This window comes from Phyllostomus discolor, chromosome 3, assembly GCF_004126475.2.
Source record: "Phyllostomus discolor isolate MPI-MPIP mPhyDis1 chromosome 3, mPhyDis1.pri.v3, whole genome shotgun sequence".
In the NCBI taxonomy this organism is placed as follows: Eukaryota; Metazoa; Chordata; class Mammalia; order Chiroptera; family Phyllostomidae; genus Phyllostomus; species Phyllostomus discolor.
The window spans coordinates 42,716,273-42,733,204 of NC_040905.2; the positions used below are offsets into that span (position 1 = coordinate 42,716,273).

Consider the following 16,932-nt stretch of genomic DNA (forward strand, 5'->3'; position numbering starts at 1 on the left):
TGTGAGGGAATATTATTGGGACCTATAGTCTCTAGTTTCTTTAGAATCCTATCTTCTAAATATGTTTGTTAGTATATGTATTTTTAAAAATCTGATATCCAAACTGTTTTCCCATTAGAATATTATACTTGTATAATATTAAAATATAATCCAAAGAGTTCTGTGTTAAAATTGAATTTTATGAGTTCAGGTGACCTCTAAAAATATTTGTTTCAAATGTTACCTCCTTAATCCAACTGAGGTTTAGTTGTTTTAATTTGGCTATTAAGTAGTCTTTGGGAGGGGCATAATGTAAAAATTGAAGAATTGGTAGAAGCTACACTTAAAGGTCAGGAAATAAGATTATCTTATTTTATCTAAAGCTGGTTTGCTGCCGCTAGCATTCTTGTGAAATGTAGTCTGCTTATACCAGACATTCGATAAATATTTGTAGAATTAATTAGTATTTAGAAAGATTTAAACATAATATTCTAGTATTCTAATGATTTTGATTCTTAGTTAATGTTTGTGTTTGGTTTTAGGGTGGATCTATTTTATTAATAACAGGGCCTCCTGGGTGTGGAAAAACAACAACTATAAAAATACTATCAAAGGAGCATGGTATTCAAGTACAAGAATGGATTAACCCGGTTTTACCACAGTTCCAGAAAGATGATTTCAAGGAGATCATGTTTAATCATGGTAAGGTTTGTTATGAAGGTAATGGAAATACTTGGAAAAAACCTGTGCTTGATTGAAGGACATTTGAAACAAACTCCCCATCCATATCCTTAAGATTCCTTTTTTTTGGTATATGTTCTGTAGACAAAGGTGTATATTGCCTCTCCTGTACTAGATTGGCATCTGCACACTACCAGCTGCTTTACAAAGTCAGAGTAGCAATCAAATGAAACTATATGAGAGCATTCTCTCCCATATGTCCTAGTTTTCAGAGAAAAGTAATTTTAGGAGAAGGAAAGGAACTGACTGTCCAATAGAAGAGAAGGAGATTCTTGGAGGATTAAGTCTTAACTGTTTTGTTAGATAACAAGCTAATCTCTTTGTATTATTTTTGTAGTTTTTTTCAGGTGCAGGCTAGAAAATTAAACTGTACAAATAAAACCTTTTTGTTCTAAATAAATCAAGCTTTAAGAAATATTAAATGAGCTTGTCTCCAAACAAGAGGAGAGAGCTTAGATCAGACCTGTGTGAATTGAATCTAATCAAAGCCTAAGGCAAGACTGTCTTTGGAATTGGGAAGGAGGCCTTAAGACAAACACCCAAAGATGATAACAGCCCTGGTAACAGCCCTGGCTGGTGTGGCTCAGTGGATTGAGCACTGGCCTGTGAACCAAAAGTTTGCTGGTTCGGTTCCCAGTCAGGGCACATACCTGGGTTGTGGGCCAGGTCCCTAGTTGGGGATGTGTGAGAGGCAACCGCACATTGATGTTTCTCTCCCTGTCTTTCTCCCTTACTTCCCCTCTCTCTAAAAATAAACAAATAAAATCTTCAAAAATTTTACTATTTAAAAAAATAGTAATGTACCAATTTAAAGATGTGGTACATAATCATTTTACATGTAGGTTTGGATACTCCAGCACAATCATTTTTAGCTTTAATAGTTTTTCTTAATTGTTACTATAACTAAATTAAGGGTAGCCAAATCCCTTAGGCCACTTTGAAGTGAAAGGAATTGTATAGAAGGAAAATTTTATTATTTCTAATTTTTTAATTTTTATTTTAAAGATTTTCTGTATTTATTTTTAGAGAGAAGGGAAGGAGAGAAAGAGCATTGTGTGATTTACTCTCATGCATCCCCTACTGGGGATCTGGCCTGCAACCCAGGCATGTGTCCTGACTGGGAATCGAACCAGCAACCTTTTGGTTCATAGGCCAGCGCTCAGTCCACTGAACCACACCAGTCAGGATAAGGACAGTTTTATTTTAATGTGGAATATTCTGCAAAAATCCCTTCTCTGGTATTTTCTTTAATGTGCTCTTTGCATATTATATCCTTAGTATGTACACTCTTAATGTTACTAGTATCCTGAATTCCTAAAATTTTACTGCTTTTTAAACAGCAACGTTACTTTTGAAAATATCCAGCAAGTCTTCATAAACAGTCTTCTATATGAAAAAAGTCTTCTCTATGGAGAATTTCCCATATTGCCAACTTTACTAATCAGTCATTCTACTTTTGTTGTTAAATCTTTATTATTAAAAATATTTTATTTATAGTTACACACTCATTTGGAGAGTCTTCATTGTGTACGCAAAGTCCTAAGTATTTCTACATTTGTGTGGAGTGACAGCTGTGTTCTGAAGTGCGTTGGTTCCACAGCACATTCACTGGTGTGGAGCCACTCCTGATGTTTGTGACTCTTGCCTTTTGAAATGGATATCCTATTTTAAATTTGAACAGTTTTGCCTATTTGAAATTCGTACAGTCTATAGTATTGTGAGCTCTTCTTGCATGTGTATTAATTGATGTATGTGTATATATGTGTAACATTGGTGTGTATGTAAGTTGTTGAAAATAAAAGGGTTAAATATGTTCCATTTCAGAATCAAGCTTCCATGTATTTCCCTATCAGTCTCAGATGGCAGTTTTTAAAGAGTTTCTACTAAGAGCAACAAAATATAACAAACTACAAATGGTTGGAGATGATCTGAGAACTGATAAGAAGATAATTCTGGTTGAGGTACGTACAACTTTTGAAAACCTTCAGTAACTGTAGAGTAAACGATTGCAAGATATATTTTGTATTAATAGTGGTAAAACAACATAAAGCTTGAAGATAGCAGAAACCGAAAAACCTATTCCGTTAACTTGAATAGAGTAGCTTTAGGTTAATGGGCTTTAAAAATTTAATGGCTTAAGATAGAAAAGCAAAGTAAATATTTGGAAAATGATGTCTTGGTTAACTAGTAATCACCCTAAGAAATTTAACGTGAAAATTGGGTTTCCCATTCATGGATATTACTGTTGAGGATATCAGCTATTTCATATTTCCCTTCTATAAAAGTTCTGGCTATAATACATTAAATAGATAGCATTTTTTCCTGTCTTGGTAAATATAAATGTGAAAATAAATTTACATGGGAATACAACTGAACAGGTACTTATCATGTATTTTCAATAGGATTTACCTAACCAGTTTTATCGAGATTCTCATACTTTACATGAAGTTCTAAGGTAAGTTTCAGTGAAGCTTTCTAAAATTCCAAATTAAATGGTAAGTGGCTTAAATTGTAACATTGCTACATTTTATTTTAGGACGTATGTACAGATTGGTCGATGTCCTCTAATATTTATAATCTCTGACAGTCTCAGTGGAGATAATAATCAAAGGTTACTGTTTCCCAAAGAAATTCAAGAAGAGTGTGCTATATCAAACATTAGGTAAGAATGAAATTTCTGCTTAAAATGTTAGTGTACACATTATATTTTTAGTTAATCATTTAACCATTTTCTTGTATAAAACTTTGACAGTTTCAACCCTGTGGCACCAACGATTATGATGAAATTTCTTAATCGAATAGTGACAATAGAAGCTAATAAGGTAAGTTTCTTAAGAACTCATTACTTCGAATCTTTTTAGAAGAGTTTACTTATTTTTAGAGAGAGGTGAAAGGAGGGAGAAAGAGAGAGAAACATCAATGTGAGAAAGAAACATGGATCGGTTGCCTCTCATATGTACCCTGACTGGGAATCAAACTGGTGGCCTTTTGCTTTGCTGCACGACAGCCAACAACTGAGCCACGCTGGTCAGGGTTTGAATCTTACATTGTAATTTTATAAAACCAAACTTAAGAGGTATTATGTAAACTTGAGTTGGAGACACATATTATTTCAGTTTTTAGAATTAAAAAATTTTATTACACTTACAAGGTGTGCCATTTTGGAAAATGTAGGAACTACTGATTTTAAAAATCCTTCACCTTTCCTACTATTAAAGTTAGCTTTCTCTTTAACATTGAAGGCAATTTGCCTTTGTTTAGCTTAGTGTTCTAAGTAGTGCCTGTAATCAAGAAATTGTTTCCTGGCATCTGGGTACATTAGTCATCAACAGTCCAACTCTGCTTTTATCCTGTTGACACTGTTTTGTGTGTGTGGTTAAAAAACACATAGTAGCCCTGGTTGGGTAGCTCTGTTGGTTAGAGTGTCATCTAGGTATGCCGGGGTTGGGGGTTTGATCTCCCGTCAGGGCACAACCAATGAACGCATAAATAAGGGGAACAAATCAATGTTTCTCTCTCTCTCTCTCCCTTCTCCCATCTCTCTAAAATCAATAAATTTTTTTTAAAAAATCACGTAATAAAGTTTACCACGTCAATAATTTTTTTCTCACTTTATTGATATATAACTGATAAAACATTACATAAGTTCAAGGTGTACACATGTTGATTTGATATACTTATGTATTGCAAAATGATTGCTACCGTGGCATTATCTAACATCTCCATCACATTATGTAACTACCATTTTTTTATAGTGAGAGCATTTTCAAATATATAATACATTGTTATATTGTTATTAACTGTATCATCTTCTGCATTTTTAAGTGTATAGTTAGTAGTGTTGGCATACTAGTAACTGCTGTCACTTTTAATACATCATTTTTTCTATCTTTCACATCAAGGTGATGTTACAATAAATAGATGGAACTTCTCCTACCTGCATGGTTCTAGATCTTACATGAAACATTGTTTTTTTTTCCCCACTGCTGGGATCAAAGGAATTGAAGGAAATCTCCAAGGGAGGGGTTGTTTTGAAGATTAAACAAAATAATGTGTTTTAGAGCACTTGACTGAATAAGTAATAACTTTTAATATTGAAAAATTAGAAACAAACTGAGTCTAATAATGACGCAGTTCCATGGGTGAGCTATTATGTCATTAGTATTTTGAGAATATTTGGTGATACTGGAAATACAATTTAATGTCGAGTTAAAAATGACAAGATGTAGCGGGAGCGGAGGGGGGAAAAAAAGGACAAGATGTAAACTTACATGATAATGCTAACAGTAGAAATGACTTCAGCCCTGTCAAGGGCTATGCAGAGTATTTATATACTTGATGTTATTAAACCTCACCACAACCATACAAAATTGGTACCCTATTTTACAGGTAAGGAAACTGAGCTTTGGTGGAAATAACTTGCATAATATCCCACAATTAAGTATCAGATGGGCTTGAAATTTTGTTCTGACTCCAATTTACTGTGCTAAAACAAAACAATCATCAGTAACAACAAAATGTGTGTGTATATATATATACACATATACATACTATTGTATTATACATAATATTCTATGTACATTCTAGAAGAAAGTACATAAAAGTGCTACATGTGATTAGTTCTAGTGATTAGTGGTTAGATTATTTGTGATTTTTTTAAAAGTCTACATTCCCCTGGCTGGCTTAGCTCAGTGGATTGAGCGCGGGCTGCGAACCAAAGAGTTGCAGGTTCGATTCCCAGTCAGGGCACATGCCTGGGTTGCAGGCCACAGCTCCCAGCAACCGCACATTGATGTTTCTCTCTCTCTCTCTTTCTCCCTCCCTTCCCTCTCTAAAAATAAAATAAATAAACTGTTTTAAAAAAATTTTTAAAAATTTTTAAAAAGTCTACATTCTTTATGAGCATGATAACTGCAAATTATACTCTTAAATATTTTATTTATTTTTAAGATTTTATGTATTTATTTAAAGAGAGGGGAAGGGAGAAAGAAAGAGGGAGAGAAACATCAATGTGTGGTTGCCTCTTACATGTGCCTAACTGAGGGACCTGGTTGGCAAGCCATGTGTGTGCCCTGAGTGGGAATTGAACTGGTGACACTTTGGTTTGTAGGCCTGTGCTCAATCCACTGTCCACTGAGCTACACCAGCCAGGGCTATTTCTTTATTTTTTTTTAGAGAGAGGGGAAGGGAGGAAGAAAGAAAGGTAGATAAACATCAATGTGTGAGAGAGATGCATCAGTTGCCTCTCTCATGCCCCCAACTGGGGACCTAGTCCACAACCCAGGCACATACCTGGACTGGGAATCGAACCAGCAACCTTTAGATTTGTAGGCCAGCAATCAATCCACTGAGCCACACCAGCCAGGGTTTAGGTAATTATGTTAAGAAAGGCTGTTGACATCTTAAATGAACTTAGTTGTATGACAGTGTTCCTCCTTATCTGTAGGGGATACATTTTAAGACCCCCAATGGATGCCTGAAACTGCAGACAGTACCAAACCCTATATATGCTGTTTTATCCTTGTACATATATACCTATGATAAAGTTTAACATATAAATTAGGCACTGTAAGAAATTAATAAGAGTAACTAATAATAAAGTAGAACAATTATAACAATAAAAAAGGATTAATTGAACACAAACATCGTGGTACCAGGGCAGTCAATCTGATAACTGAGATGGCTACTAAGTGACTAACAGGCAGGCAGCTATACAGTGTGGACGTGCAGGACAAAGGAGTGATTCACCTCCCAGGCAGAGTGGAGCGATGGTTCAAGATTTTATCATGCTACTCAGAATGACATACAATTTAAAACTTATGAACTGTTTATCTCTGGAATTTCCCATTTAAATCTTTTTAGGCTTCAGTTGACCACAGGTAAGTGAAACAATGGAAAATGAAACCCCAGATAAGGAGGGACTACTGTAATAAGAAAGAATATTGAGTATCACAAGTTTTTTTGTTTGTTTAAGTAGATGTTTTTCTGTTTTTATAGGAAAAACAGCCTTTAGTCTCCCCCGACACCATTAGGTGTATAAAGTATGGAAAGAACTGCTGTTCACACACTTCAGCCATGTTTACATTTTCATAGTAATTAGCATATATGGTATTTTCTCCAAGGATCATGACTTCAAATTACATTTCCATTTTGGAAAGTAATCCCTATCTACAATTTTTCAAAAACAAGTACTCTATCAATTTTTAAATTCAGTGTTTTTGCAATAAAAATAAATTTAATATGGAAGAGAAATTCACAGGCATGAGCAAGAAAATTTTGTGAAAGAATGATAGACTTGCTGTCTCAGCACTGGAACATAATGTAGAGTCATGGAAGTCAAAGCTGTGGGGTTGGCACAGTAACAGACAAATAGAAGAATTAGAACTAGAAGACAGAACAAAGGTCAATATATATATAGGTGGGAATTTTCTGTATGATGTGGCTTTTCACATCACCGGGGAAAGAGTAGACTGTTATAGTTAATAAATGGTGTTGGAACAACTGGATATCCATATGGAAAAGCATAAGGTTGTATCTTAATAGTATGCACAAAAATAATATCCAGGAAGATTAAGTGTTAAAATGCAAAAATCAAAATTAGGAGAGTATGAAAAGAGTAAATAGTGATTTTCTGTTGGGGGAAAGTCTTTCTAAGCAAGAAACAAAAGCCTGAAAGCTATGGGTTTATTTCAAAAAAGTGAGAAACTTAGGAAACACCAAGGCATGGTAAGGAAAATTAAAAGACAGGCATAACACGTAAATATATAAAAATGCGCCTACCAAAAAGGCTAAGAATAGAAGCCGGTATATAAAAACATATGAATGGCTAGTAAACATAAGGGGTGTTCAGTTCTATTAGTAATCAGAGAAAATAGTTATCGTTCAGATACCATCATTTTTCACATATCAGATAGCAAAACACTTAAAAGATTGATAAACAGGATTGTCAAAGATATGGAAACACTGGGAATCTCACATACTGTTGGTAGGAAAAATAAAATTGGTAATTTTATTTTGGACACTCTGAAAGCAGTCTACAGAAATATTCACACATACTGGCATAGATACATGTATACGTCTGTAATGGTGAAAAATTGGAAACAATATAAATATACCTTCATTGGGAGAAATATTAGTTAAATTGTGGTACACCCATAACAATTTTTAAAAAATGAAATAGATTTAAAGAGCACCAAAAAAGGTATTAAATAAGTAAAAATCAAGTCATATGGTAATGCATACATAATAGTATCCCAATTATGTCTCCATATAGACACTGTATATACTTATAGATATTTGCACACAGAGAGTGGCCTGGAAAGGTACTCACTAGAATATTAACAGTTTTGACAAAGCTTAGGATTGGAGGAGACCAACAGAAAGTAGACAGTAACTTTTTTGTAAATACTTTGAGACAACTCAAGTTAATAAACTTAAAAATATTTATTGAAGCCCCCCCCTAGCTGGTGTGGCTCAGTGGATGGAGTTGCCTACCTGCAAACCAAAAGATCGATCACTGGTTCGATTCCCTGGTTTGGCGTTGCAGGTCAGGTCCCCAATTGGGGAGGTGCAAGAGGCAGCCAATCAGCATCTCTTACACCAATGTTTCCCTCTCTGCCTTCCTCACTCTCTAAAAATAAATAAGTAAAACCTTTAAATATATATTTATATCTGTGTGTGTGTGTGTGTGTGTGTGTGTGGATTGTAGTATGGTGCTTTTTTTCTGTTTTAATCAGTTTTTACAAGATCTAAAATGTGATGATCTGTGAACAGTCACATGAATTCAATTTAAGTCATGTTAGTAAACCATCAGGAGGTTCTGAATGGAGAGAGGGGACACATTTTTTTCTTGCCTTATATTTGAACTACCAATGGCGTAATAATATGTATTTTTTAAATTTGCATGTATGTCTTTGAAGTATATGTGTATTTTATTTATCTTAAATGTCTGTATGAAAACTTAGGCTTTAAAGACGAGTCAATGCAGTTGTGGCTTTTTAACCCTCGACAGACTGTATTAATATGCTGAAAACCCCAGTGTAGAGATTTTCATGTAAATTTGTCAAAATTTTTGTACTTAATTCTACTATGTTATATTGTGATTTGAAGTCTCTCTGTGTGGGTACATATGTATGTTTGTATGTATGGATTCGTGTATAGTGAGAGATAGAAAACTTCACTTGCAATTTTGTCAAAGCAAAAGAATATTTTATATTCTTGAAGTTTTACCTTAAACTATGTCAAGTCTTTGACACTTGTATTTCCATAGGCAGGTTGGGGTTTAACATGGAGGCTTTTTAGCATTCAAATTTAAGATTCTAATATCATTGTTTATAAAATCAAGGAGTTTTAATTTTATTATTTTAGAAAGACATTTAAAAATTTTTAATTTTCTCATTTTAGAACGGGGGAAATATTACTGTCCCTGATAAAACTTCTCTAGAGTTGCTCTGTCAAGGGTGTTCTGGTGATATCAGAAGTGCAATAAATAGCCTCCAGTTTTCGTCTTCAAAAGGTAACTATGGAAGATACATTCTTATAACATTATATATAACGTAATTGTTCATGGAATGAAATCAAACTAAACATTTTAATTTATAATTGAAATTACCTATCTCCACTTACTATTTTTTTATTGAGACAGTGTCATAAAATTACATTTGTACACATGCATGAAAACTCCCTAATGAATATGGCATCATATGTGTCTGTATACATGAGACAAAACCTGATTGATTTTTGTGGTTTGCTGCTTTACCTTTCAAAGTTAATTTGACTTCCTGGGTGAAAATCCTGTCTCTGCCACTTAGCAGTGACTTAATCTTACAAGTTTTAGCTTTCATTTTTTAAATTTATTTTAAATATTGTCACTCGGGTGTATATTACTTAGGAAGAAACAATTTATGCCCAAGGAAAAAAGGAATGTCTTCATTAAAATCAGATGCTGCGCTGTCAAAATCAAGACGAAGAAAAAAAACTGATAAGGTTTTTGAAAATCAAGAGGTCCAAGCTATCGGTGGAAAAGATGTGTCTCTCTTTCTCTTCAGAGCTTTGGGGAAAATACTATATTGCAAAAGTAAGAAAACCTTATACATTAAAAAAAATTATTATATATTAGTCTTAAAACTGATATAAAGCACCCAAAATTTTTAAATGTCATGTATTTGGTTGTGTTACAAGAAGGAACTATGACTAGGCCAGTTACTGTTTGGCAAGGCCTAAGCAGGAAAATGTATTTATCTAGATAGAGTATTTTGTGAATATGAGTCATTAAACATAAAAACTAACTACTATAGGCCATGTTCATGTTTGTAAGTCTAACACAATTATAGTTTGCCAAAGGTAAGACATCAGTTCCTATAGATTTTTAGTTGCAGCTGTTGGCTGCCCAAGCCCTCTTAGCATTGAGCTGTGGCCACCAGGGTGCTAGGCAAGTTGCCCGGTAGCTTCAGGTTTCTTTGAATTGTCTTACATTTCTCTGGTCTCTTCACTAGCTGCCTGTCCCTGACCAGAGATGTCTTCCTTTTTCCTCTTCTGTTTTTAATGATTATTTTTCCTCAGTGCCTTCACCCTCATCACCCATCTGTAAGCTCCCAAACTGTCTTATCTTTCAATAAAATGTTTTTAGTCTTATGGTCCAGAAGGAAGAAAATAGAGATTCCTTTTTTTTTTTCCAATTGGTCTCATGTGATTTTTATAAAGAATAAAACAATTGCCCAGGCTGGTGTGGCTCACTTAGTTCGAGCACCATCATCCCATAACTGAAATGTTGCGGTTTGATTTCTGACCAGGGCACATGCCCAGGTTGCAGGTTTGATCTGTGGTGCGGGTGCGTGTGATCTCCGGGTGAGGTGCATTTGGGAGTCAACCAATTGTTACTTCTTTCTGTCTCTTTGTCTGTCTGTCTCTCTCTCTTGCATCGATATTTCTTCCTCTCTCCCTTTCTTTCTAAAAGCAATGAAAAAATGTCCTTGAGTGAGGATTAAAAAATAAATCAAAGTTTATGCAGATTTTTTTCAAAAGATTTTCTTTATTTTTACAGAGAGGGGAAGGGAGGGAGAGAAGGTTGCCTCTCGCGCACCCCCTGTTGGAGATCTGGCTCACAGCCCCAGCATGTGTCCTGACTGGCAATTGAACCAGCGACCCTTTGGTTCAAAGGCCAGCACTCAGGCCACTGAGCCACACCAGCTAGGACTACACAGATCTTTGAAGGAAAGTCATGGTTATAGTTTAGAATAGTTTCAGATGCCAGAACAAAAAGCAGATCATGATTAAAAAGAAAAACATCTTATGTGTACAGTATCCTCAATATTCTCTCAGTTTTTCAGATCTCTTGTAAAATAGCTGTACCAGTGAGTCACAAATAGTCTGAGCAGCCATTCACTGGAGCCTCATGCTTATTACATCTGTTACTGTCTGAGACTGTTTCCTGGTTGTCAGAAACCCAGTTGTTTGAAACTGCTCTTTATCTTCCTATAAAACTCTGAATGCCTCTTATACCTGCTTTCCATCTGCCTTCCTTGTTGAAAACTGAGATTTCTAAATAGAAACCTTCGTTCCACCTGAGGAAAATGAAACAGGTATCACTTAGGTGGAAATGAAGACACTCCTCTGACCTCTGGAGCTCCGTGCCCATGCCACTGATTGTTTTCCTTTCACCCTTTGTTTTTCCTCCTCAACTTTCTTCTGTAACCTCCTGGGGGCTCCTGTTCTCTCCAGCAGAGAGCAGCATCTGCCTACATAGTGAATTAAGCAGTAGCAACCTCTATATTGAGATGATACTCTAAAGAAGAAAGCAACCCAGATCTGGAAAGATGAAATGAGGAGAGCTTTAAAAAGTGGAATATTTTAATTCCAGAAATGCCATAATCTAAGCATCAGAATTCTAAATTTTTCTTGCTAATAAGCAATGCACATAAGCTTCCAATTATTTTGTTTTTTTAATTTTAACAGCTCACTTAGTATTTTTGGAATTATGTGCCTAAGGTGTTGAAAAACCTTCAAATGAGAGGTGTTATATAATTATAAAGATGATGTTTTTAACCCAGAAATTTTTTATAGGAGCATCTTCAACAGAATTAGAATCACCTCGATTGCCCTCCCATTTATCAGAGCATGAACGGGATACATTGCTTGTTCATCCTGAGGTAAAGCGTAAAGTCTTAAATACCATTCAGCACTATTTACAAGACATATATTATTTATATTTGTAGACATATAAATCTGACCACGAAAGTTATGTATGTGTGCTTTTTTTATATTATAGGAAGTAGTAGAAATGTCACACATGCCGGAAGAGTTATTTAATTTGTATCTTCACCAAAACTACGTAGATTTCTTCGCGGAAGTAGATGATCTTGTGAGAGCCAGTGAACTTCTGAGTTTTGCAGATATCATCAGTGGTGACTGGAATGTAAGACCGTTTGACTTCAATGTTTTTGTGTTCGAATATTTCCTCAGAATTGAGGAAGACATTTTACTTTTCTTCTGTATTATTTGGCATGATTTTCTGTGACTTCTTAATAACTATGAGAAAATTAATACCTCCAACTCAGTGTTTATAATGAAGCTTCAGCAGTTAATCTGATTTTTCTGGTGATAATATAACACTAATTTTTTCTAAAGTTTTCTGATTATAAAATTAATACATATTCAGAAATTTTGACAGCTATTGAAAAGTGGATAGAAAGAAAATAACTGCTTCTTTCTACACTTTTTGCTAGTTTTTAAATGTTTATTTTTTTACAGATTGGAAATTATTCACAATATAGATTTGTATTTTTTCTTAATATTTGAACACTTCTCTGACCAGTAGAGTAGCCACTAGCCACATGTAGCTAATTAAATTAACATTCAGTTCATTAGTCACACTAGCCACATTTCCAGTATTTGATAGTTATACATGGCTAGTAGCTGCTGTATTGAATAGCCCATTTCAATGTAGCTGATTTTTCTATCATAAATAAAACATTTATATAATAGAAAGTTCCACTGGTTAACACTATTCTGATATGTAAACATTTCTCTGTTATAAATGTTGAAATAGCATTAATAATTAAAATGAGGAAAACTACAATAAAAACATTTGATATAATATGTCATGTTTAAAGTTTCGTTGTTCAGCAGTTGTATTTGCTTGAATTTTTTTTATAATTTTTTAAAAATTTACTTTTAGAGAGAGAGAAGAGAGGGAGAGAAACATGATTGTGTGGGAGATACCTACATCGATTGGTTGCCTCTCACACATCCCCAGCTGGGGACCTGGCCCACAACCCAGGCATGTGCCCTGACTGGGAATCAAACCAGCAACCTTTTGGTTCACAGGTTGGCACTCAATCCACTGAGTCAGCCATACCAGCCAGGGCTGTTGGCTTGATTTTTTTATATTGCTTTTCTATTTTGAAATTTCTCAACCTATTGACAGTTTGAATGAATAATACAATAAATATCTGTATACCTTTACTTTGTTCACCAGTTTTTCACATTTTGCTACATTTGCTTAATAATGTATTTACAGAATTGTTTTGACTGAATACTTAGAAAGTAATTGCAAGCATCATGACAGTTAATACTTAAGCATGCGTAATAACATTACTCTATTACAAGCCTAACAACATCACACCTAAGAAAATTAGCATACTCTGATGGCCCAGTTGTCTCAAAAGTGTATTCAAAGTTGTTTCACTCACATCCAAGATCTAATCAAAGTTTACACATAGCATTTGATTGCTATTTCTTAGTTGGATTTGCTTAAATAATCTTGTAGCGTATTATTTTTAGGGCTGCAAGTGATGTTCAAAAAAGTGAGCATATAAAGCCCTGGCTGGTGTAGCTCAGTGGATTGAGCGTGGGCTGGGAACCAAAGTGTCCCAGGTTCGATTCCCAGCCAGGGTACATTCCTGGGTTGCAGGCCAGAACCCCCAGCAACCGCACATTGATGTTTCTCTTCTCTCTATCTCTATCTCCATCTCTATCTCCCTCCCTCCCCTCTCTAAAAATAAATAAATAAAATCTTTAAAAAATAATTCTCTCCCTCAGAGATTTAAAAAAAAAAGTGAGCATATAGTGACTAAATATGGTTAATTTTTGTGTGTGTGCCAGTGGTACCGATAGTACTGTGTTATCAGTCTCTTATTTTCTTTATTTCACCTTTTGTTGTCTTTATTTAGACACGCTCTTTACTCAGGGAATATAGTACATCTATAGCTACAAGAGGTGTGATCCATTCCAACAGAGCCCGAGGATTTGCTCATTGCCAAGGAGGAGGATCAAGTTTTCGACCATTGCACAAACCCCAGTGGATTTTAATAAATAGAAAGGTAAAAAAAAATTGTGCCCTTTCCATAGGTGAACTTTATGGCATGTGAATTACTTGTCAATAAAGCTGTTATTTTTTTAAGTTAAAGAAGAAAAATGATGTTTTATTCTTAGTAAGAAATACTTGCTAGGGTCCACATTTTTCTTTAAATTATGACAAAGCATAAAAGGACAGTCTTGAGTGCTTAGTAATTTTTTAGGGGAAAAAACTCAAAATTTGAAAGCTCATGCCTATTTTGTTAGTTAATAATTATTATTGGAATCAAAGTATATTTATATTTTAGTCTTAATGGAAAACAAATCCTGGCTTTGCCTCTAACCACTTGGACAAGTTATTTTACTTCACAACTAATAAGTGTGTGCACTTAGTTTCCATAGTTATAAATGGAGAGGATTGAGCCCTGTCTGATGTGGCTCAGTGGATTGAGTGCCAGCCTGGGAACCAAAGGGTCGCTGGTTCAATTACCAGTCAGGGCACATGCCTGGGTTGTGGGCCAGGTCCCCAGTAGGCAACCATGAATTGATATTTCTCTCCCTCTCTTTCTCCTCCCTTCCTCTCCTAAAAATAAATAAAATCTTTTTTAAAAAGTGTAGAGGATTGAATTAAAATAAAGGTCAAAAACAGGTGGCCCACCAGTTGAATATAACAGGCACAGATATTGTTTAAAGATTTTATTTATCTAGTTTGTAGATAGGGAGGAAGGGAGGGAGAAAGAGAGGTAAAGAAACATCAGTGTGCAAGGGAAACACCGGTCTGTTGCTTCTCGCACACCCCCACCCAGAGACCTGACCCAAAACCCAGACATGTGCCCAGACCAGAAACGGTACCGGGGATGGCCAGCCTACTGAGCCATACCAGTCAGGGTGCATGCGAAGGGGTTTTTTAAAGAATTTTGTCCATCTTTAAAATTTATTGCAATAATTAAAATTCAGACATGTATTTCTGGCATCAGAATGTCTGGCATCTCCTGGGGGGAATAAAAAGGAAAGTAAGGCAGCACTGGCTCATATTTTTTCGTGACAGCAATGTGCTGAAGCCAAGAAGAATCTGCCCCTTGAAGATGGGAGTGGTAGGTACCCCTGTTCGCAGCTGTTCCTCCTGCCTGGCTCCTGTAGTGTCTGAAACTGACCCTCTGGGTAAAATCATATGACTAAATGTAGTTCATAACCTAAGAAATTTCAACAGATTTCTTTGAAGAATTTTGTGACTTTTAAACAATTTATAACCCCTTATTGACTTGCTTTGCCTATACAGAACAAATATTAATTTTGCATTATAGTTACATATGAATTATCTCTGTAAGACATGCTTCTCTCCTTATCAGCCTAACACTGCACCTGTGTTAACTGAAAACAGTAAGTTCTTTCATTGAGAAACAATGTCCTCAAAAAATTTGTGACATGTCTTTGTTCATAAACCATTCTTTTGATTTTTAAGTGTTTTTTCCTTCTACCTTAGGTCTTTTTTAAAACAATTCTTACTGTTGTCATGTTAAATGTGAAATAACTATATAGGTAAAATGCTTTGTTAGATAATGCTAGGATAGTTATAAAAGACTGATTAGATAAACTCTTAAAAGTATATTTGTAGTATGTAAGCCCACACACTTTTATAATGTAATAAACTTAGCATGTTTAGGAATACGTATCCATATTTTTCATTTATTTATTTTTTTCATTTCTTCTGTACAGTATCGGGAAAATTGCCTGGCAGCAAAAGCACTTTTTTCTGACTTCTGCTTACCAGCTTTATGCCTCCAAACTCAGCTGTTGCCGTACCTTGCTTTGTTAACCATTCCAATGAGAAATCAAGGTAATAACCTGGGTTTTTATTCTCCCCGAGAAGTAGTGTTTCATAACATTATCTTTTTATAGGTCTACTCATTGCTCAATACTAGTGAGACTAAATTTTTCCCCTTTATTTGTTGATCCAGAGTTAATATGCTTTTTGATTAAAAAAGAAATAAAATAGCCCTGGCTGGTGTAGCTCAGTGGATTGAGTGTGGGCCTGCGAACCAAAGAGTTGCTGGTTAGATTCCCAGTCAGTATGCATACCTGGGTTTCGGGCCAGGACCTCAGTAGGAGGCATGCAAAAGGGAGAGAAACATCAATGTGTTTGAACAATGTGTTCAAAAAATAACATCAATGTCTCTCTCTCTCCTTCCCTTCTCCTCTCTCTAGAAATAAATAAATAAAATCTTAAAAAAAAAAGAAAGAAAATAATACAGAATTATATCAAGTAAAAATTGAAAGTCTCCTATAACCACAGGTAATTCCTTTTGACAGATTGGTGTAAATTCCTCCAGACATTTTTCTGTGCATATATAAATATTAGATGTAAGCTTTAATTTGCTATGTCACCTACTATGGATAGTGTTCCATATTTTATAAGCTAGTGATAAAGCAGCTCTGGAGTCTGGGAAGTCTAATATTAAGGTGCCAGCAGAAACATTGTCTAGTAAGCACCTGTTTCCAGGTTTGCAGATGTCCATCTTTTCATATTCTCACATGGTTGAGAGGAGAGCAAGAGATCTCCAAGCTGTCTCTAGGATCCCTTTTATAAGGGCATTAATCCCATTTATGAGGGCTCTACCCTCATTACCTAATTACCTCACCTCCTAAAGTCATCATATTATGAGTCAGGATTTCAGTACATGAATTTGAGGTGACACAGACATTCAGTATGTAAAGCAGCAGTGTTAAAGTATATTCAAGTCTAACTCCTATTTTTCAAAATTTTACAATAATTTTAACCTTACTGATAGATACTTTGATTTCAATATTACAATGTCTGTTAATATATTTACATAGTCTTTCTAAGTTTTGAAATTATAAATAATGCTAAAAATTAGTATACTTAGGGCAATGCACACTTGTACAATTTATGTCTACTGC

The 16,932-nt window shown here is 35.0% G+C and overlaps 1 protein-coding gene across 7 annotated transcripts in view; it reads left to right on the forward strand.

The window, feature by feature from the left end:
* Window positions 1–16,932, forward strand: part of RAD17 (RAD17 checkpoint clamp loader component) — a 30,498-nt gene that overhangs the window by 5,832 nt on the left and 7,734 nt on the right. For 5 of the 7 annotated variants that reach the window (XM_036020361.1, XM_036020360.1, XM_036020364.1 and 2 more), the window contains 11 exons: window positions 522–681; window positions 2,545–2,681; window positions 3,123–3,175; window positions 3,257–3,382; window positions 3,473–3,542; window positions 9,124–9,235; window positions 9,611–9,796; window positions 11,782–11,867; window positions 11,987–12,133; window positions 13,890–14,039; window positions 15,730–15,850. In XM_036020361.1, coding sequence (XP_035876254.1) covers window positions 522–681; window positions 2,545–2,681; window positions 3,123–3,175; window positions 3,257–3,382; window positions 3,473–3,542; window positions 9,124–9,235; window positions 9,611–9,796; window positions 11,782–11,867; window positions 11,987–12,133; window positions 13,890–14,039; window positions 15,730–15,850 — 1,348 coding nt within the window. The remainder of the gene's footprint in view (window positions 1–521; window positions 682–2,544; window positions 2,682–3,122; window positions 3,176–3,256; window positions 3,383–3,472; window positions 3,543–9,123; window positions 9,236–9,610; window positions 9,797–11,781; window positions 11,868–11,986; window positions 12,134–13,889; window positions 14,040–15,729; window positions 15,851–16,932) is intronic. The other 2 variants (XM_036020362.1, XM_036020365.1) reach the window with 2 other exon arrangements.